Source organism: Saimiri boliviensis, chromosome 21 (assembly GCF_048565385.1).
Source record: "Saimiri boliviensis isolate mSaiBol1 chromosome 21, mSaiBol1.pri, whole genome shotgun sequence".
Lineage (NCBI taxonomy): Eukaryota > Metazoa > Chordata > Mammalia > Primates > Cebidae > Saimiri > Saimiri boliviensis.
Genome location: NC_133469.1, coordinates 32,946,591 through 32,968,670, shown reverse-complemented (window position 1 = coordinate 32,968,670; position 22,080 = coordinate 32,946,591). Strand labels below are relative to the sequence as shown.

General features: G+C 47.1%; 1 protein-coding gene across 3 annotated transcripts in view; it reads right to left on the bottom strand.

Annotated features, from left to right (window-relative positions):
• Positions 1–16,985, bottom strand: part of OSBP2 (oxysterol binding protein 2) — a 197,735-nt gene extending 180,750 nt beyond the window's left edge. For 2 of the 3 annotated variants that reach the window (XM_010349135.3, XM_003938436.4), the window contains exon 1: positions 15,709–16,391. In XM_010349135.3, coding sequence (XP_010347437.2) covers positions 15,709–16,352 — 644 coding nt within the window. In that variant the 5' untranslated portion in view covers positions 16,353–16,391. Of the gene's footprint in view, positions 1–15,708; positions 16,392–16,935 lie in introns of those variants that run through there. The other variant, XM_074390933.1, reaches the window with a different exon arrangement.
• Positions 16,986–22,080: the final 5,095 nt, after the last annotated feature.

Genomic DNA, 22,080 nt, shown 5'->3' with positions numbered 1-22,080 from the left:
ATTTAATTGATTTTCTTTCTATACTTGTTGAAAATTTCCATTAAAAAAAAAAAAGTAAGTCTGAGTTTTTCCCAAAGTTCAGACAACTGGCCCCTGCCCAACAGGCTCAGGGTCTACAAGTACAGGACTGTGTAAAGACCAGAGCTCCAGCTGGACACCATGGCTCACTCACACGTGTAATCCCAGCACTTTGGAAGGCCAAGGCTGGTGGATCGCTTGAAGCCAGGAGGTTGAAACCAACCAGGTCAACATAGTGAGGCTTCGTCTCTACAAAGAAATAAAAGATTAGGCATGTGTAGTAATGGCACGCCTGTAGTCCCAGGCTGAGGTGGGAGGATTGCTTTAGCGCAGGACATTGAGGCTGCAGTGAGCCATGATGGTGCCACTGCACCACTCCAGCCTGGGTGACAGAGTAAGACTCTATCTCAAAAAATACAAAAACAAAACAAAACAAAAAAACACCGGGGCTTCTTCCTTTACTGGCAACCCAAGAAGGAGGCCTGGCACATAAAGGGCACTAAATAGATATATTGAGTGATGAATAAATAAAAGAATAAAGAGCTGAGGTTATGTCCATAATGACCCCAAGATACAACCTGTATATAGAAGAAAATGATGAACAGTGATGCAAGTTGCTGGGCCTTAGACAAAGCACCTACAATTTCTGTGCCTTGTTTTCCCCATCTGTAAAATTAGGGTGATCATGAATGCTACAGTTCCCTCCCAGGTCATTGTGGGAAGTTAAAAAGATCCTCTTTAAAGTTTCCTTTCTTGTTAAAAAATAAATCATAAGTGTGCTAATAACTCTTTGTTAAGCCCTATCCTACGTAGCTGTTAGACATGTCATGCTTACAGGCACAAGGTACATTCTATGTCCTTGTACTTTAACCAAGATATCTGTGCTGGACGTGCTCACAGGCATGTCCCAGCTCTCCGTTGATTTTACCTGTTTAGAAAAGTTTTAAGTTGTTAGCCAATCGGATTTTAGTTTAGATTGTGAAGTCTGGCTCCAGCCAATGAAGATCAGACACAGCAGTAAAGACAACCCCAAATGCGTAAGGAATAAATATATCTGCTTTCCTTTGTTCATTGTACTCTCATGGTGAGACAGCTAGCAAGGGTACTCTTCCTCCAGCCCAGGAAGTAAAAATTGCATTGCTGAAAGATCCTTGTCTCTGTGTTGATTTTTCTTTGTGGCACCAAGCATCTATTTCCAACAGTCATACAGACTGGAAGTGTGATGAAGTGTGTGGAGAAGTACCTCTTAGCCTATAAAGATCAATACACATACAAAAGATTGTTTCCTGCGATATTCTATTCCTGATCAGTTTTCTACTTTTCATTTCATACAATGTGCAAAGGATGACAGAGGATGCTGAGGTTCCATCGCAACTGGGAACCCTGACCTCATGGAAATGGCCACGCACATGCTTACTTAATACTTTCAAAGGACCCAAAACCAACACATATACATCTGGCCCTCTCTTCCCTGGGCAAATGAAGGAGGTGGGAAGGCTTGAGCACATTTCAGTTCAACAAGAATTTCCTGGGCTCCTCCTCTCCCAGCTGATGTACTGCTCTAGGTGAACAAAGATGTCATTCTGCCAGGTGGGAGGAAAAGGTGAGGTAGGAGGGTTACATCAAGTCCCAAGGCTTGGAAAAGAAAGAGGGGGATGGGGAGGAGGAAGCTAGAGGTAAAAACTACCAGTGGTAAAGGAGATTTGAAGAGCACAGTCTAAAACAGCCTGAAATGCTCTGTCTTTCTCAAAGAGTTGCTTCCCCATGGACCCGCTTGCCATTGATCTCCTTTTGGGTCACTTGCATTATCCTGCATATTACACCAGCATTGGCCCCCACCTTTCGTGTCACGTGAGCACCTCTAGGAGAGATGTATAAAGTCCAGTCTGGAGTCTGAGTATTAGCTGAATAAAGTGACAAAGATCCTTCTACAGGTCTCCAGAGACCTATGTCATCACGAAGGCTCTGGGATTATGATGATTACCAACCCGCCCCAGCTAAAGGGGACCAGGCAGACACCACGGTGGGCTTCAGCAAGGATATGAAACACAGAGAAGATGAGTTCTACCTAAGCAAACACAACGTGGACTTAATTCTTTTTTTTTTTTTTTTTTTTAAGATAAAGTCTCATTGTGTCACCCAGGCTGGAGTGCAGTAATATGATCTTGGCTCATTGCAACTTCCGCCTCCTAGGGTCAAGCAATCCTCCCACTTCAGCCTCCTGAGTAGCTGGGACCACAGGCACACATCACCATGCCTGCCTAATTTTTATAGTTTTTGTAGAGATGGGGTTTTGCCATGTTGCTCAGGCTGGTCTTGAACTCCTGGACTCAAGGGATCCATCCACCTCAGCTACCAAAGTGCTGGGATTACAGACATGAGCCACTGCGCCCAGCCTGGTCTTAATTTTGTATTGAGAATACCAGTACGAACTGATAATATATCTTTAAAAAGAACAAACATATTGTATGTTTCTTTTATACCAAGCTAGGATATAAATGTATTTGTATATGTATGCATATGTGTGTATATATATACATATATATATATATATATGTATCTAACATTGTATAAATATATATATTTCCTAGCTCTGTATAAAACAAATATAGATATTTCCTAGCTTTATTTCCTAGCTCTATATACTAAAAAGACCTAGAAACAATGATCAACTGGGTAACAATGACCCCTTTTGGCACCAAGATCATGATCTTCAAACACTATTTCCCACTAAAAAGAAATGTGGCTCCGGCCAGGCGCGGTGGCTCAAGCCTGTAATCCCAGCACTTTGGGAGGCTGAGGCGGGTGGATCACGAGGTCAAGAGATCGAGACCATCCTGGTCAACATGGTGAAACCCCGTCTCTACTAAAAATACAAAAAATTAGCTGGGCATGGTGGCGTGTGCCTGTGATCCCAGCTACTCAGGAGGCTGAGGCAGGAGAATTGCCTAAACCCAGGAGGTGGAGGTTGCGGTGAGCCGAGATCGTGCCATTGCACTCCAGCCTGGGTAACAAGAGCAAAACTCCGTCTCAAAAAAAAAAAAAGAAATGTGGCTCCTTGGAGAAATGGCTGACTTCAGGGCTGGGACAAGACAAGCATAGAGCCGGGTTCAGTGGCTCACGCCTGTAATCCCAGCATTTTGGGAGGCCGAGGTGGGTGGATAACCTGAGGTCAGGAGTTTGAGACCAGCCTGGCCAACATGGTGAAACCCCATCTCTACTAAAAAAAAAAAATACAAACATGATCTGAGTGTGGTAGTGGGCACCTATAATCCCAGTTACTTGGGAGGCTTAGGCAGGAGAATTGCTTGAACCCGGGAGGCAGATTGCAGTGAGCTGAGATCACGCCATTGCACTCCAGCCTGGGGAACAAGAGTGAAATCCTGTCTCAAAAAAACAAAGGACAAGAAGAGCCATGATTTAAAGCCGGACAGCAAGCAAGCTATTAAACCCTAATACTATTAGGGATTCTTCCAAAGAGCTCTAGGACCAAGTTGAGATTTCCACTAACTAAAGACATGGCCGGACAACAGGAGCATCTTTAAGAGTAATGACAGTAGCGGGAAACACATCAAACATGCTTATATCTATGAGAATGATACTTAAGAAAACACAACTAATTGGCCATCACTGGAAGAGAAGAATCAACTCATTATTTTGAAAACTTGTGAAAAAGAAAAAGGAGTCAAGCATTGATTTTGCTCTTCCTGTGTGAACTGTACCTCTGAGCAACCAAAGAGTAGTAGATGAGGGGAAGTTTCTCTTAGCAGAAGTATTCTTGCCAAGGCAGGGCATGGTGGCTTATGCCTGTAATTCCAGCAATTTGGGAGGATAAGGAGGATGCATCACCTGAGGTCAGGAGTTCAAGACCAGCCTGGCCAACATGGTGAAACCCTGTCTCTACTAAAATTACCAAAAAAATTAGCCAGGTTTGATGGTGCACACCTATAATTCTAGCTACTCAAGAGGCTAAGGCAGGAGAATTGCTTGAACCTGGGAGGCAGAGGTTGCAGTGAGCTGAGACTGCACCACTCCAGCCCAGGCGACAGAGCAAGATTTCATCTAAAAAAAAAAAAAAGTATTCCTACTAATAAATGAGGATGAAGTGATAGAATTACACTAATCTGAGCTGGGCAAGGTGGCTCACGCCTGTAATCCCAGCACTTTGGGAGACCAAGGAGGGAGATAACTTGAGCCCAGGAGTTCCCAGACCAGCCTGGGTAACATAGCAAGACCCCATCTCTTAAAAAAAAATTTTTTTTTAAATTAGACTATTCTAAGATTGATCATCACTAGCTGCTAACATCACAAAAATAGAGAAGCCACCTGATGGAAGAACGTGCAGATTCAGCCTGCATGTTTGGTCTTTATGTTAGGAACAAAACACAAAATTGCAAAGTGCATTTCCTATAAATACACTTCACTGAAATTCGAGATTCTTCCAAGTATAAGCCCCGAGGCACCCTAGGGGACACTACAATGAGAAGACATGGCCCCACATTCTGGTGGGGAGGAGGGAGGTATTGATCTAATGGAGAGAAAAGAACAAATACCCAGCTAATGGGGTGCATGGCCAAATGAAATAATACACAAAAAGGCATCCAGAAGAAGGTCGCTTCTTCCAGATCACTGCGGGAAATCCATATAGGTCCATCTGAGATGACCCTGGGATTAAGCCTGCCCAGCTAGGATCTCAGCAGCAATGAGGAGGGGTCCTGCTGGCTGAGGGGATGGCGGGGGTGAATATCTGGAGTGAGGAATAAAACGCATGTGGTTTGCAAAGGAGATATAAGGCACGTTTGTTAGAAGAAAGGTCATGGTTAGAGGAAGATAGGTGATAGGGAAGAGATGTGGGGACCTGGCTGTGAAGGACAATGACTGTCGTGCCCAGGTCAGGCCTTCATCTGGTGGGCCCAGGGAAACCACACACTGAACTAGGAAGGTGGCATCTCCTGCTGCTTCAAAGGACAATGCAATCTGGCAGTTTCCTAGGCAAGCTCAGCCATGCCGCCTGCCCTGCTCTTGGTTTCAGGCAATGGCCCAGCAATGCAGATCAAATGGTGTGAGTCAAGATTGTTAAATCGGTATTAAATGTAGAGCTTTGGCTGAGTGTGACAAGATGCCAAATGGAATGAAGCATCACTAAGCAATCAGAACTCCAAGAACTCTTAAAAAAAAAAAAAAAAAAAAAAAAAGTAAGCTGATGTGGCAAAGCATCACACATAAAAGAAAAAAGTGTACAGCACCCAGCAGGACCCCAAAACTTACTGACAGTTTGCTCTGTGTGTATGATTAAGAAAGGGGCCTCTTAAAGCCACATCTCCGTGTGGTGACACCTGCTGTGTGATTCACCACACACCAAGCTGCCAATTTCAATTTTGTTCAGGGTGTTTCTTACATCTCCTCTCTCTACCTGTCAGCATCTAGCAGTCATCCAGGGAACAGGTCCATTTCCCCTCTTCCTTTCCCCTTGGTGTAAGCATATATTGATCTTGTTCTAGGGAACCGCACAGCCTTTTCATAGACCTGCCTTTCTTTACTGACATAGTTTGCCAGCTTTATCCCAAAATATTACAGGGGAAGTGAAAGCCACGTGTTTGAATATCCAGGGGCTCCCACAAAGCTCTTCACCTGAACCTGTAGGCCTCTTACTGAATGACCAGGGTGTGTGCACACTTCCCTCCCCCTCCTCCACTCCAGTTGTGTGACAGTGGCATGCAGGTCTGTCACTCACACTGCCTTGCACATTGCGGTCACTGCAGGAGATCAATAAACAATACGACCAAAGAGAGTGTAGGTTCACTGTCACAAACATTTCAGACCGCTCAGCAGACCCCAATCTTGGATGATCAGACCCTCCCGGAGTACAACGTTCAGCAGCAGCTGAACAACTCACCAAGATACTCCACCAGAGGTGCAAAAATACTGGGGAAGAAGGGGTCCATGTGGCAAGTGTACCCCAGTCAGATGCAAAAACCAAGCCACCAGATGGCCTTGGGCCAGGTCTAGATCAGACAAGTGTCTGTGAAGCAATCAAGGGCCAATCACATGGCCAAGAGCTCCACAGAGCAGGCACACAGAGCAGCAGACACGCTATATGTTTGTCACCTGCAAGAGTAGCATGTGGCTTTCTCTGATCGGAGACAAGAGGCCACTCCATCACTCAAAGCCAAGTATGGGCACTCACTCTCCTTGAACCAGCCCTTATCCTGACTGATGTCACTGATGTCTGAAAGGAGGAAGGAGTTCATACCAGTGCAGAAAAGGGTTCACAGGGCAGGCCTGCTTCCAAGGCTGGCCTTTGGCTGGTGTCTGGTAGCTTGAATTTGGGGAAGTTTTCCACCATTCCCTAACTGATAAGGATGGCTCACTGTGCCCATACTGTTTGTACAATGTGATTTATGGCAAATATCTGCTTTCCAGCTCACCCTTGTAATCCCAGCACTTTGGGAGGCTGAGATTACCTGAGGTCAGGAGTTCCAGACCAACCTGGCCAACATGGTGAAACCCCATCTCTACCAAAAATACAAAAAGTAGCCAAAAATCACTTGAACCCAAGAGGGAGGAGTTGCAGTGGGCCAAGATCACACCACTGCACTCTAGCTTGGGCGACACAGCAAAACTCCATCTGAAAAAGAAAAAAAAAATTTGCATTCCTCTGGGAATCTGGAATTTGGGTACGTGCCAGCAGATGGTGCCCACATCATAAGCACCCAGTAAAAACCCTGGGTCTCTAAGGAGCTTCCCCAGTTGGCAACAGTTCACGTGCACTGACACAACTCGGTGGTGAAGGGATCAAGCGCATCTTGTGTGACTCCACTGGGAGAGGACCCTTGGAAACTTGCAGCTGGTTTTCCCCAGACTTCACTCGTTTCTTTGCTTTTGTGCTTTCTTTGCAACCTTTCATTGTAGTAAAGCATAGCTGTGGGGCTGCGTGTGGTGGCTCATGCCTGTAATCCCAGCATTTTGGGAGGCCCAGGTGGGTGGATCACCTGAGACCAGCCTGACCAACATGGAGACCAGCCTGACTAACATGGAGAAACCGCTTCTCTACTAAAAATACAAAAACTTAGCTAGGCGTGATAGTGCATGCCTGTAATCCCAGTCGGGAGGCTGAGGCAGGGGAGTCACTTGAACCTGGGAGGTGGAGGTTGCAGTGAGCTGAGATTGCACCACTGCACTCCATCCAGCCTGGGAAACAAGAGTGAAACTCTGCCTCAAAAAAGAAAGAAAAAAAAAAGGTATAGCTGTGGGTACAACTATTAGGTTGGCACAAAAGTAATCAGGTAATCACAGTTTTTGCCATTAATATATGCTGAGTCCTGTGAGTCCTCCTAGTGGGTCATTGAGCCTGGGGTTACTATTGGAGACCGCCGACCCAGAACCCCAGAGAAGAGTCTCCCCAGTGTGAGGTGTGTAGACACCTTTGTGTGGGCTGAGTGAGAAGACTGTGATTGAATCCCGGTGCTGTCCATGTGCTTCCAGTTTTATCCCCATGTAACAGGATGGCAAGACCAGCACTCCTGCACTGAAACTATAAACTGGAAATCACTCTGACACCTCCAGAACACGCCACAGACAGAAGGTCCTATTATCCAGCTGTATCTAACATTTTAGGGTAGAGGCCCCTTCTTTGATCAATAGCCGGTTTCCAACAGTGCAAGGCAAACCATCAGGTGCACAGAAAACTAGTGTAAAAAGCTAAAAGGCCACACCGGGCGCAGTGGCTCACACCTGTAATCCCAGCACTTTGGGAGGCTGAGGCGGGCAGATCATGAGGTCTGGAATTTGAGACCAACCTGGCCAACATGGTGAAATCCCATCTCTACTAAAAAATATAAAAATTAGCTGGGCATTGTGGCCCACGCCTGTAATCCCAGCTACTCAGGAGGCTGAGGCAGGAGAATCGCTTGAACTCAGGAGGCAGAGGTGGCAGTGAGCCTAGATCATGCTACCGCATTCCAGCCTGGGCAACAGAGCAAGACTCCATCTCAAAAAATAAAAAAATAAGCCAGGCGCAGTGGCTCACACCTGTAATCTTGGCTGAGGCGGGCGGATCACCTGAGGTCAGGAGGTCAAGACCAGTCTGGCCAACATGGTAAAATCCCTTCTCTACTAAAAAAAAAAAAAAAATTAGCTGGGAATGGTGGTGGTTGCCTGTAATCCCAGCTACTCAGGAGGCTGAACCAGGAGAATTGCAGAGGTTGAAGTGAGTAGAGATTGCACCACTGTACTCCAGCCTGGATGACAGAGTGCAACTCTGTCTCAATAAATAAATACATACATACACACATACATACATACATACATAAAATAAGACTTCAGTTCACTGAATAGCCTACTGCAACACATTCAAACCTAGAAATACATTATATCCACATTCCCACTGTTGCTTTTCTTGCCCTCCTGGTTTAAGCCTACAATCTCCAATTTATCTTCCCAGTCTTATTGCAGCAAACAAGTTTTTGAAATGGAAGACAAATTAAGAAAAATCCAAGTTTGGCATGAACATACTTGGCTTTCTGAAATCCCATAAACTCACAGGCAACTCTAATTCATTTAATCACTCATCCATTCACAGACCAACCAGATACTGAGGATGTATCAGTGGCAAATACTATGCCAGGCTCTACGTGGAATACAAAGAAGACGCCAAACTTGGCCATGGTGTCCCCTTGACACAAAGTTGTCTGCAGAAAAGCTCAGACATACCCTGTCAATTCCCAGAGGAGGAAGACCTGGCTCTTTGGATCAGTAGGGGGCTGCTCTAGGTATTTCAAACAGGAGAAATTCAATGCAGGGATCTGCTTACACAGGAGAATGTACTGTTTTGTTTTGTTTGTTTTTTTAGTTTTCTTTTCTTTTTTTTTCTTTTTTGAGATGGAGTCTCACTCTGTCACCCAGGCTGGAGTGCACTAGTGCAATCTTGGCTCACTGCAACCTCCACCTCCTGGGTTCAAGCAATTCTCATGCCTCAGCCTCCCAAGTAGCTGGGATTACAGGTGCACACCACCACATCCAGCTAATTTTTGTATATTTAGTGGATGCAAGGATTTCGCCATGTTAGCCAGGCTGGTCTCGAACTCACGACCTCAGGTGATCCACCTGCCTTGGCCTCCCAAAGTGCTGGGATTACAGGTGTGAGCCACCAAACCCAGTGGATAAGGTACTGTTGAAAGAGAATCCTGGAGAAGAGGAGACAACCCCAGGGTCATGGAGGTGGGACACTAGCACCCAGCAGGGATGTACTGTCCAGAACAGAAGCTGGGACACCAGGTAAGCAGAAGGCAGACCTGAACCATGATGCGGCAGCTGGGATGGAGAGGAGGAGCTGAAGGAGAAAGACAGGCAGGGCTTGGAAATTCCATCTGATGTGGAACGAGGGAGGGAAGAGGCAGCAAGTATGACTCAGAGGTATTCAGCTATTCATAGAAAGAGGAAAGTTAGGAGGGGGAGGAGAGTTTAGTGGGGAAAATGACAATTCATGTCACTTGAACTTGCTAAGAATGTTGGTGTGCACTGTGCTCCTCCAACATATGCTGCTAGTCCATTTGTCACCTCTTTGCAACAACCCCGTGCTAAATGTTAAGAAAATCTACATCAAATGCTTATACATTATCAACTGGTGCATTCCTTTTCAGCCTCCTAAGAGTCTCAGAGTATGTAACACTGAATAATAATTTCAAATTAAAGCTGCATCTGATAAAGCTACCTTCTGAGGTATCCAGTCCATTATGTGAGGACTAACCCTGCACACTTGCACCCTCAACTTCACGTTTTCAGGGACACTTTGCAACTGGATGGTCTTTTCCATCTCCATCCTTTGAGTATTATTGAAATTGACATTGAAAACAGTATAATATTTCTTTTTCTTTTTTTTGAGACAGAGTTTCACTCTTGTTACCCAGGCTGGAGTGCAATGGCGCAATCTCGGCTCACCGCAACCTCTGCCTCCTGGGTTCAAGCAATTCTCCTACCTCAGACTCCCGAGTAGCTGGGACTACAGGCACGCACCACCATGCCCAGCTAACTTTTGTATTTTTAGTGGAGACAGGGTTTCACCTTGTTGAGCAGGATGGTCTCGATCTCTTGACCTCATGATCCACCCGCCTTGGCCTCCCAAAGTGTTGGGATTATAGGCGTGAGCCACCGCGCCCAGCCCAGTACAATATTTCTTGGTGCCCAGTCTTCACAACGATTAGCTTTTGAGACTTGAGTTCATGGGAAGAGTATACAATCTATCCTAGAGGCAACGATGTCTTGGTGTGCCATCTTCCATTACCTGGCCACTGTCCCAAAATGGGCGCAGCTCACCAAGTGTTCAGTGTCCTTCCTCAGCCAAAGTTTTTTGTTGTTGTTTTTTCTTTTTCTTTTTTTCTTTTCTTTTTTTTTTTCTTAGACATAGTTTCACTCTTATTTCCCAGGCTGGAGTGCAATCTCAGCTCACTGCAACCTCCGCCTCCTGGATACAAGTGGTTCTGCTGCCTCGGCCTTCAAAGTAGCTGGGATTACAGGCATGAGTGCCACCATGCCTGGCTAATTTATTTTTTGTATTTAGTAGAGACAGGGTTTCACCATGGTAGTCAAGCTGTCTCCAACTCCTGATCTCAGGTGATACACCCGATTCAGCCTCCCAAAGTGCTGTGATTACAGGCATGAGCCACCATGCCTAACCAAGGACTTCTTTTTTTTTTTAACAAAGGATTTTCAAAATTTATTTTCACTTGAATGCAGCCATCTTTCTTATAGAACCAGGCTAATTTCTGTGAGGCTTTCCTTGCTAACTGGCTTAGCCATTACTAAGCATAGGTCAGTATGAACAAATAATTTTAAATGCTTCTGTCTGAAATCATTTCCTAAGAAATAAATATCATTTATAATGTTGCCAAGCAGACAACTGGTATACAACAAAACAGAAGTTTGCCTAACCTAATCAATGTTGTCATTAATGTAGATAAAATTGTGTTTGGAACACTTTCTCTATAAAAACGTGCTGAGGACAATACCTTTAAAAATTCTGTATCATTTAGGAATTCTTCCTAATTTTATGGAATCACATGTTCCCTATGAGATAAGAACCGGGTATGAATTTTTTCAAAGGGAATTTCCTGCAATTAAAAAAAAATTGAACAAAAAAACCATATTCCTATATTATCCTTGTTAGTATCCAAATAAACATATAATTAAGAATGCCTAGTAATGGAAGAAGAATCTGTCTTCTGTCTTATTTATATTCCCAGCACACTGTCAGAAAGAAGTAAAAATCTGCCAACAATTATCTGTATCTCGTAGAAATGCTTTTTACATTCGATAACATTTATAAAGAGCATTTTTTTAAAATTCCTACTAATATGAAGGTTACTAAGCCCAACTATTGGTAAAATGTGATTTCTCCCTTAGAATATACTTAAGCAATCAAATGAGCTTCTCAGGCAAAATCCAGGGCAGAAGTATCTGAGGAAGTCACACTGATAGGAGAAATTTTAATCTAAACCCCCACTGTTTTGCTATTAAGGTAAAAATAATGGAAATTGAAATGCAGGTCAAGACTGCAATGAGCTATCATAGTTCCCATTTGATTAGCAAAATCAACACTGACAATACCAAGTGTTGCAAAGGATAAGGAGCCACAGAGTCTCTTTTTCATGACTGGTGGAAACATAAATTTGTGCAACTGCTTTGGGAAACAGTTTGGCATTACATAAGATGAACATTCAGAATTCTCTACAACCCAGCAATTATACCCAAGAAAAATTCCTGCACACATACAAGAATTTTTGTAGTCAGCCATCATCAGGAAAATGCATAAGTAAAAGGGGCTACATTTGCACCCTGGACTTTATACAACAGTCAAAATAAGTCCCGTAAAAATAATATACTCTATATATTAGAAACCCTTTAAAAAATAAGGTTAAAGATGACTGCATAGCCAGGTGCAGTGGCTCACGCCTATAATTCCAGTACTTTCGGAGGCTGAGGTGGGTGGATCACCTGAGGCCAAGAGTTTGAGACTAGCCTGACCAACGTAGTGAAACCTTGTTTACTAAAAATACAAAAAAATTAGCTGGGCATGGTAGCACACGTTTGTGATCCCAGCTTCTTGAGAGGCTGAGGCATGAGAATCACTGGAACCTAAGAGTGGGATGGTGTAGTAAGCCGAGATCGTGCCACTGCGCTCTAGCCTGGGCAACAGTACAAGACTCTGTCTCAAAAAAAAAAAAAAAAAATGTAATAAAAAACATGGGCTCTTAAAAATTATGTCTAGATGAGATAAAACTAAATAAAATGGGGCAAAAAGGGGACAGTGACCAGGACTTGGAATGGTGGCTGTCCTGGAGGAGGGGAGACCAGATGATGGGATGGGATGGCAGAGAGCACAAGAAATAGGTGCCCACATTTTCTCCAAACACAAGCCTTCACTTAGTTAAATTTTTTTTTTTTTTTTTTTTTTTTTTTTTGAGACGGAGTTTCGCTCTTGTCACCCAGGCTGGAGTGCAATGGCGCGATCTCGGCTCACCGCAACCTCCGCCTCCTGGGTTCAGGCAATTCTCCTGCCTCAGCCTCCTGAGTAGCTGGGATTACAGGCACGCTCCACCATGCCCAGCTAATTTTTTGTATTTTTAGTAGAGACTAAATATTTTAGTAGGGGTTTCATCATGGTGACCAGGATGGTCTCGATCTCTTGATCTCGTGATCAACCCGCCTCAGCCTCCCAAAGTGCTGGGATTACAGGCTTGAGCCACTGCGCCCAGCTGAGTTAAAAATTTAAAAGTTGGCCAGGTGTGGTGGCTCACACCTGTAATCCCAGCACTTTGGGAGGATAAAGCAGGCAGATCACGAGGTCAGGAATTTGAGACCATGCTGGCCAACATAGTGAAACCCCGTCTCTACTAAAATACAAAAAATTAGCCAGGTATGGTGGTACGTGCCTGTAATCCTAGCTACTTGGGAGGCTGAAACAGGGGAATCGCTTGAACCTGGGAGACAGAGACTGGAGTGAGGTAAGACCGTGCCACTGAACTCCAGCATGGCAACAGAGCGAGACTCCATCGCAAAAAAAAAAAAAAAAAATTAAAAAGTTGAGTGGTCTTTCCAAAAGGGACCTTAGCAAGAGAAATAGCTCTGATTCCTTCTCCACCAACCACATTGCCCAGCAGGTAAGCTTGACTCTACCATCCTCTAAGGAAAAGAGATCGTGAATTTAAAAATTATTTCACTCTGTTTCCAACTCAAAAGCACCCTAATCTTGCCTCTATCCCCAGCCGCACCCACTTGGCCAACTACTGAGAGCTGAATGTCTGGAGAGGGTTGGAGGAGATAACACGTGCGTGGTTCTGGGCACAGGTGTAGCATCTGAGAACCCACCCTGCTGCTGTCAGGGCTATGTGACGGACCTGGAGGATGCTCAGTCCTTAATCCCAGCTGGCAGGATGGCCTGTTCTAGAAGTGGGGGATTCAGATCGGAAGTCGGGACAGGACAGCGGTGTCAAACATCTGAAGTGGCGATCCCAACTGCACCTCAGAGGGCCTTTTCTGTCCATAAACTCATCTCTGGTGGCATTTGGACACACTGCCTGCAAGCTGGCTGCCTCTAGGGAGGCCACTGAGGTTCATTCACTCAGCCTCAGTTCCCCTTTCCTGGTCAACCTTGCATGGAATGAAATGAGGGCACAGGGTCAGATAAACATCAGGAGTCATTCATTCCACTCGGGTGAGGTCAGCAACAATCTGATCTACCTTAGAATCTCGAAAAGTCCGAAAAGGAAATTGCAGAGCTGGAATGACACACACACACACACAGGACACTTGTTCTTACTCCCTCCTCCCCCAACGCTAGCATTTATCTTCACAACATTATCAGCAAGCAGCAAGAAATTTTCTTAGTTACCCAGAGAATCTGCATAGTTGAGATTACTTTGAAATGTCAACTGTCTACATGCATTATTTTAAGAAAAGAAGACGGACATCTTTGCTCTTCCAATTAAAACCCAAAAGCATAAAGTCAGGTTTTACTTCCACTAAAACCAGGCACTCCTGCCACTGTGGGACACTATACTTAACGAACATTACCTTCACCTCTTCAGTTTAGTAGTACCTGGTAAATACAGGTAACACAGAAATGTGAAACTCAAAGGTGAGTTGGTATCAGGACATATTTGGGACAGGCCCAGATGCTGGAGTTCAGAATCCCTCTCTACTGCCTACTGGGCCAGTGACTTTGGATAATGGGCTCTGTCTCCCTGTCAAATCTTAGAATTCCTCATTTTTAAGACAGGACAGGACAGGCGCGATGGCTCATGCCTATAATCCTAGCACTCTGGGAGGCCGAGGCAGGCGGATCACCTGAGGTCAGGAGTTTGAAACCAGCCTGGGCAACATGGTGAAACCCCATCTCTACTAAAAATACAAAAAAAATTTAGCCAGGTGTGGTGGCAGGCACCTGTAATCCCAACTACTCAGGAGGCTGAGGTAGAAGAATTGCTTGAACCTGGTGGGGGGAGGGGGGGCGAAGGTTGCAGTGAGCCAAGATTTTGCCCCTGCACTCCAGCCTGGACAACAGAGCAAGACTCCATCTCAAAAACAACAACAACAACAACCCCTGTAGTGGGCGACTTGAAGGGATACTTGGCTGAATGAAGTGCATGAAGTGACCTGAATTTCTGCAACAGCAAGTCAAGGCCATTCTATGTGCAACAATGAAGGCAGTAGTACTCAGAGTGTCGTCCTGGACCAGCTTCACTGGCCTCGCCTGGGTTATTGGCAAAGCCCAATCTCAGGCCCTTCCCCCAGCCCCACCACATCAGAAACTCAGTGGGGAGGCTCAGCACTCTGTGTTCCAACAAGCCCTTCAGGGAATGCTGATGCACACTCAGGTGTGCATCGAGAACCACTGGCATAGACTGATCTGAGATCTCAAGGCTTAAACCAACCATCCCCAGAAAGCATACCCAGGGACCAGCCAGTTAGAAAGGAAAGGAAGGCTTCAGTAACCTCCGACTTTCAACCAGCTTCAGTGGGAAGATAGTGTTAGCTCTCTCACAGCTGAACCTCAATTGTGAATCCCATGCTGCTTCTGGAATAAAAAGGGAGGACAGCAAAACACTTCCTGCTTCTCCGCAAAATGCCAAGATGGGCTCCTGAGGGCCAGGAGCCATGTCTAATACATCTGTGAGTCTGCAGTGAGCCCAAGGCCTGGCAACCAGAAGCATCAGAAAAGGTGGGAATAACTGCCTCATGAGGGAATAAGAAGCAGCCCTTCCTAAGAGTGTGGGTCCCAAGGACTGAGCAAGGTGACTGTCTCCCTCAGTCCCAAACACACAATGATGTTAGTTCCCAAACCAGAAAGGGCAAGGAATTTGAGGAGCTGACTCTAGCTAGTGTGTCCCAAGCCCCACAACTGCCAAGCAGAAGAAGACTGAAGCCCGAGATCACTCCCTTATTCCACCTCCCCACTCACCCAAAGACCCAAGCTTGCCAGAGGTCATGTCCACAGATCACATTCACCCTTGCCAGAGGTCAGGGTCCCCAGCCCTTGGTGGTGGGCCAGAAGTGTGACTTGTCCTGCTGGAGCAAGTGCCCCTAAACATCCCTAGACTAGCGGCAGTGTCCCCCAACCCTGGAGGCCCTCCATCACCATCACTGCAGCATCACCACCCTCCAACCTCATGTCCCACGCTGGCGCTTCCATACCTGTAGTAAGAGAGCAAGCCATTGCCCAGCACGAACCAGCGGCGCTGGTAGCCCTTCAGATAGTTGGTCCACTTGAGGAGCCAGCCCTCGAAGCTGTCCAGAGGCATTAAGGCCAGTGGGGCACTGGAGGTCGCACCAGACCCCGACATTGGAACCCCAACAGGAGTCTTCGCCGGTCCTGGTCGCAGAAGAGGCAAGGGCTTTAACGCCGGCAGCGACTCCGACTCGGGTCTGAGAACGGGCACGCTCCCCACCGCCCGGGAGAGCGGCTCTGATGCGGCCTTGGTGAAGGGCCCAGCCCCTACACCTGAACTTGAATCTGACCCTGGCCGCGACCCCTGAAGCAGTTCCGATGCCTGCCTAGCCCCTGGCTCCGGCTCAGACGTCGTGTCGGACACAGGCTCCGATCTTGGCACTGCCTCCGAAACTGCCTCTGACACCTGTTCTGACAGCGGTCCCCGCTCGGGTTCGGGCACCGGCTGGAGATGGGGCTTGGGCTCCGGCCCAGAGCCGGATGTGGAAGCGCTCATTCCCGGCGCCGCCGTGTGGCACGACAGGCAGGGGACGACCGTGAACAGCGACGAGAGTCCGCGGGAGCGGCCGCCACAGCCGGCGCCTCGGCTCGGAGCGGCCGCTTTCCCCATAGAGCCGGCCGACCCGCGCGCGGCCGAGCGGCCAGTGGGGGCGGGGGGCAGGCCGGGGGCGGGGCCGGGGGCGCAGTCACGTGCGCGCGGCGCGAGGCGGGGGCGCGCGCGGGTCCCTCCGCGGCCCCGTGCGCCCCGCGCCCGCCAGCGCCCGCCGGCTGTGGTGCTCTCGGCCAGCCGGGGGCCAGGTTTGACCCCGGGTGCGCCGTCGGTCCGGCCGGTGGAAGCAGCCTTGGAAACACCTGTGGGCGGAGAGCTCGGCGGACGGGCGGGAGACGAGGAGGAGATGGCGCGCTTCGGGCCACGGCCCCTGCTGCGGCTCAGCCCGTGCCAGGCGCTGGAGGAACAATGATGAATGCGGAGCCCGCTGGCTCCCAGCGCAGCTCTGCCCACGGGGCCCTGCGCCGACGCCCCCTCCCCCAATCCGGGCCGGGATGGGTTCGCTTTCCGCCACCCAGGAAAGCCGGGCGGGAAGCAGGTACGGCACCCAGAGGCCATGAAATGCGCACGATGCACAGGAGCCCCAATCCGGGTGGCGCTCAAAGCTGAGGACGACGCCCCCGCCTCCCATGGCAGCCATTACCTGACTGTGGGTCGTTCCTGCGGCCACCAGGAGCGGTGGCCCTAAGCTGCCGCCCCCGCCGCCTCCACCGCCTCCACCGCCTCCACCTCCTGAGCCAGCTGGCCCACGGTTCATGCCAGGGAGCTTCGCTACAAGTGGCGACATCGTTCGGGTTCTCGAAACAAATATGGGAAGACTTTGTAAACCAAGCGTTTTAGTACAAGAAACCCATCTCAAACCAGGGTTCTTAACTCGGACCTCCTGGGAGCCCTGGGTGGGCTGCCTGTCTGTGAGGGTGCCGCAGTAGCTGTGGAGGTTTACTTATCTGTGCGTTTTTCCAGAGTAGGTCACAGTTTTCATGAGATTCCCAAAGGAGGCTGTGACCCCAGAATGGTTAAAACATCGGTGACTTTTTTTGCTTTTTGCTTTTTTTTTTAATAGACGGAGTCTCACTCCGTCTCCTAGGCTTGAATGCAGTAGCTGATCTGGGCTTACTGCAGCCTCTGCCTCCCAGGTTCAAGCGATTCTCCCGCCTCGGCCTTCCTAGTAGCTGGGATTACAGGTACACACACCACACCCAGCTAATTTTTGTATTTTTACTACAGACAAGGTTTCACCATGTTGGTCAGGCTGGTCTTGAACTCCTGGCCTCAGGCGATCCGCCCATCTGAGCCTCCCAAAGTGCTAGGATTACAAGTGTGAGCCACCGTGTCCAGGCATCGGTGATTTTTTTCTTATGAATTTATCCAAATGGGGAAAGTTGATGGTTACTACAAATAATCAGAAATATAAGTGGAAAGATTGCATATTGGGTTTCTGTCCAGACCTTTCCAGCTTAGACCTGTCTGCAAGCTCCCCTTACATCACGTCTTACTCTCCCCTTACCCTGATCTTTTCTTGTGACAAGATAACCGGTGTAGGGTCTGCCTCCTACATGAAGTGGTCCCCAGAAGGAAGCAGATTGGAAGGTCCTAGAAATATGAGGTGCAGGCATGCACTGAACAGGTGCCCTTGGCATCTTTGCTGATGACTTTAAGACCCCCTTCCTCAGACACTTGTCTTTGAATGGTGGTCTTACCTGCTATTTTGCTGTGAGCTCTGGAGTGCAGAGAGCTGCCCATCTTGATCTATTCCATATGTATGACGGTGACCCTCAAACTTCACAGTGCTGAGTCACCCCAAGGAAAGGAGATTGCCTCTGGGTGCCCTGGGGGACAGCCCTGGACAACTGGGAAATTAGGTGGAATGCTTGCTTTTCACTTACACTTTGAACTTTTTGTATGTTTCATTGTGTATGTTTCACTGTGTGTATGTTTCACCTATTCAAAATAATAATTTTTTTTTTTTTTCCCCGAGACAGAGTTTCGCTCTTGTTACCCAGGCTGGAGTGCAATGGCGTGATCTCGGCTCACCGCAACCTCCGCCTCCTGGGTTCAGGCAATTCTCCTGCCTCAGCCTCCTGAGTAGCTGGGATTACAGGCACGCGCCACCATGCCCAGCTAATTTTTTGTATTTTTAGTAGAGACGGGGTTTCACCATGTTGACCAGGATGGTCTCGATCTCTTGACCTCGTGATCCACCCGCCTCGGCCTCCCAAAGTGCTGGGATTACAAGCTTGAGCCACCGCGCCCGGCCTTCAAAATAATAATTGTTAAAATCACCCAAGGGAGGTTTATTAGAAATCCTCTTTTCCATCCCCAGTAAGTCAGAGGTGGAATCCAAGAACATGCTTTTTCTTTTTTCTATTTTTGAGACCAGGTCTTCCTCTGTCACCTAGTCTGGAGTACAGTGGTGCATTCATGGCTCACTGCAGCCTTGAACTCCAGGAGTCAAGTGGTCCTCCCACCTCAGCCTCCAGACTAGATGGGACTGCAGGCATGTGCCACCACACCCAGCTAACTTAATAAAAAAAATTTTTTTTTGTAGAGATGGAGTCTCCCTATGTTGCCCATACTGGTCTCAAATTCCTGGGCTCAATGAATCCTCCCATCTTGGCCTCCCAAGTTGTTGGATTACAGGCATGAGCCACCTCACTCAGCCAGGAACACACATTTATTTATTTATTTATTTAGAGATGGAATCTCACTCTGTTGCCCAGGCTGGAGTGCAGTGGCACGATCTCAGTTCACTGCCACTTCCACGTCCTGGGTTCAAACAATTCTTCTGCCTCAGCCTCCCAAGTAGCTGTGACTACAGTCATGTGCCACCACGCCCAGAAATTTTTTGTATTTTTAGTAGAGACAGGTTTCGTCATGTTGGCCAGGCTGGTCTCAAACTCCTGACCTCAGGTGATCCATTCGTCTTGGCCTCCCAAAGTGCTAGGATCACAGGCATGAACCACCTGGCCTGGCCAGGAACAGGCATTTTAATGATTTCCCAGGGGGGTTGCATGTGGGTGGATCATGGAGCACATGTTGATGGACAGTGATGTGGAGGAAACATCTAGGGCTTTGGGAGTCAGACCTACTAAAGAAATGCCAGCTCGGCCACTCCCTTGCTGTGGGTCCTTCATTGACCCATTGAGCTTCCGCTTGCTCATCTGTAAAATGAGGATAATAACAGTTACCTCTCAGGTTGTAATAAATCATGTATGTAAAACATATTTGACATAGTAAGTGCTCAGTAAATATTCTCTAGTCATTTACTAGAGAGTTCTCTGCGAAATATTTGGTGAAATGAACTAAACAGAGGCCAGAGAAGGAGATGAGACCAAAGTTGACAAGCCTGGGAAATAGCCACAATGGGCAAAGCTCAGTGCCTGCTACGTATGCATCAGGTGTGTTTGCAACCCTTAAGGAGGGAAGCTGTCTAGTAGACAAATACTTAAGGATATGTTTTTTTTTTTTTTTTTTTTTTTTTTTGAGGCGGAGTTTCGCTCTTGTTACCCAGGCTGGAGTGCAATGGCGCGATCTCGGCTCACCGCAACCTCCGCCTCCTGGGTTCAGGCAATTCTCCTGCCTCAGCCTCCTGAGTAGCTGGGATTACAGGCACGTGCCACCATGCCCAGCTGATTTTTTTGTATTTTTAGTAGAGACGGGGTTTCACCATGTTGACCAGGATGGTCTCGATCTCTCGACCTCGTGATCCACCCGCCTCGGCCTCCCAAAGTGCTGGGATTACAGGCTTGAGCCACCGCGCCCGGCTCAAGGATATGTTTTGACTGCCACAATAAATTTCCAAGCTCCCTAAGATGACAGGTCCTGCCATCTTCATTAGTTCTGCCAGAGTGAGTGAAGAAGGAGTCACAGAAGGGACAATGTTTGCATTGAGTCCAAGGAGTGAAAGGGCATTCAAGGTGAAGGAACCAGCGTACTCTAAGTCCTACATTGGGAGAGAACAGCTTGTCTGGGAAGGAATAAATAGCTCATCATATTTGGAAGAGTAAGACAGGAGATGGCACCGAGAGTTGGGTGGACACCACACGGTGAGGGATGCGCTTTATCCTACAGAAAGAAGGACTCCTGGGGACAAAGGAAATTTTTTACTGACTACAAGTCTGGAGCAGGAACTATGCAAGATGAGGCTGCCTGGGACATTTCGTCATGCCAGAAAGTGAAAAAGCCATTCAAGACCGCTGCTGTGTCAGCACTCAGGAGCCAGCTTAAAAGGGCTCACAGTGGCCAAAGGTGGAAGAGGATGAGCAAAAAGAATAATGACTGCAATGGACTGAAAGATTTTCAACCACATAAAAATCCATAAATTAAACTAGTTCCTAAAGTTACAAGAAAAAAAAAAAAGCAAAACAAAAACCCACCTTATTGGTCATATATGGAGGTTACCACAGTACCCATTCATTATTTTGAAAATTGATAAAGGGAAAGAATTAAGTCTGTATCCTATCCTAGTTGTTGAAACTGTATCTCATAGTACCAAAGAGTTCATGAAGGAAAAATACGTATATAAGAATTAGCTAGATCAGGTGCAGTGGCTCACGCCTATAATCCCATACTGGGAGGCCAAGTCAGCTGGATCCCTTGAGCCCAGAAGCTCAAAACCAGCTTGGGCAACATAGTTAGACCCCATCTCTACAAAGGAAAAAAATAGCTAATAAATGCAGAAGGAGGTCCCACGCAGTGGCTCACACCTGTAATCCCACCACTTTGGGAGGCCAAGATAGGTGAATTGCCTGAGTCCAGGAGTTTGAGGCCAGCCTGAGCAACATAGTGAAAACCCATCTCTACAAAAAATACAAAAATTAGCTGGGTGTGGTGGCATGTGCCTGTGGTCCCAGCTATTCAGAAGGCTGAAGTGGGAGGATTACATGAGCCTGGAAGGTGGAGGTTGCAGTGAGCAGAGATCATGCCACTGCACTCCAGCCTGGGTGACAGATCAAGACCCTGTCTCAGAAAATAATAATAATAAATAAAAATAATAAATGCAGAAGGAATTACAGAATTAGAAAAAAAATTATCTTTGCCAACTGCTTTTTCTTTCTTTTTTTTTTTTTTTTTGAGACAGAGTTTCGCTCTTATTGCCCAGGCTGGAGTGCAATGGCACGATCTCAGCTCACAGCAACCTCTGCCTTCTGGGTTCAAGCAATTCTCCTGCCTCAGCCTCCCAAGTAGCTGGGATTACAGGCATATACCATCACGTCCAGCTAATTTTGTATTTTTTTAGTACAGATGGGGTTTCTCGCCAGGCGCAGTGGCTCATGCCTGGGAGCATGAGTAATCCCAGCACTTTGGGAGGCTGAGGCAGGTGGATCACAAGGTCAAGAGATCTAAACCATCCTGGCCAACACAGTGAAACCTCATCTCTATTAAAAAAAAATAATAAAAACAAAATAAACAAACAAATAGCAAATTAAAAAAAAAAAGAGAGATGGGGGTTTCTCCATGTTGGTCAGACGAGTCTCAAACTCCCATCCTCAGGTGACCCACCTGCCTCAGTGTCCCAAAGTGCTGAGATTACAGGCATGAGCCACCGTGCCCAGCTGCCACCTCCTAATGAAATACTGTAATGGATCAAGTTAACAAGCACCAATAGTTACTAAGTGATGGGGTTGATGGGGAACTTCATCAAGGATCAGGCTGACATCAGCTGATTCTGCCTGTTGATCTTAGCATCACCAAAATACAACAGGATATTATGTGCCTCCCCATGTGACCAAGTAGGAAAAACAGCACTACCTATGATTATTTTTATACCACCTCCCTCCATTCAAAA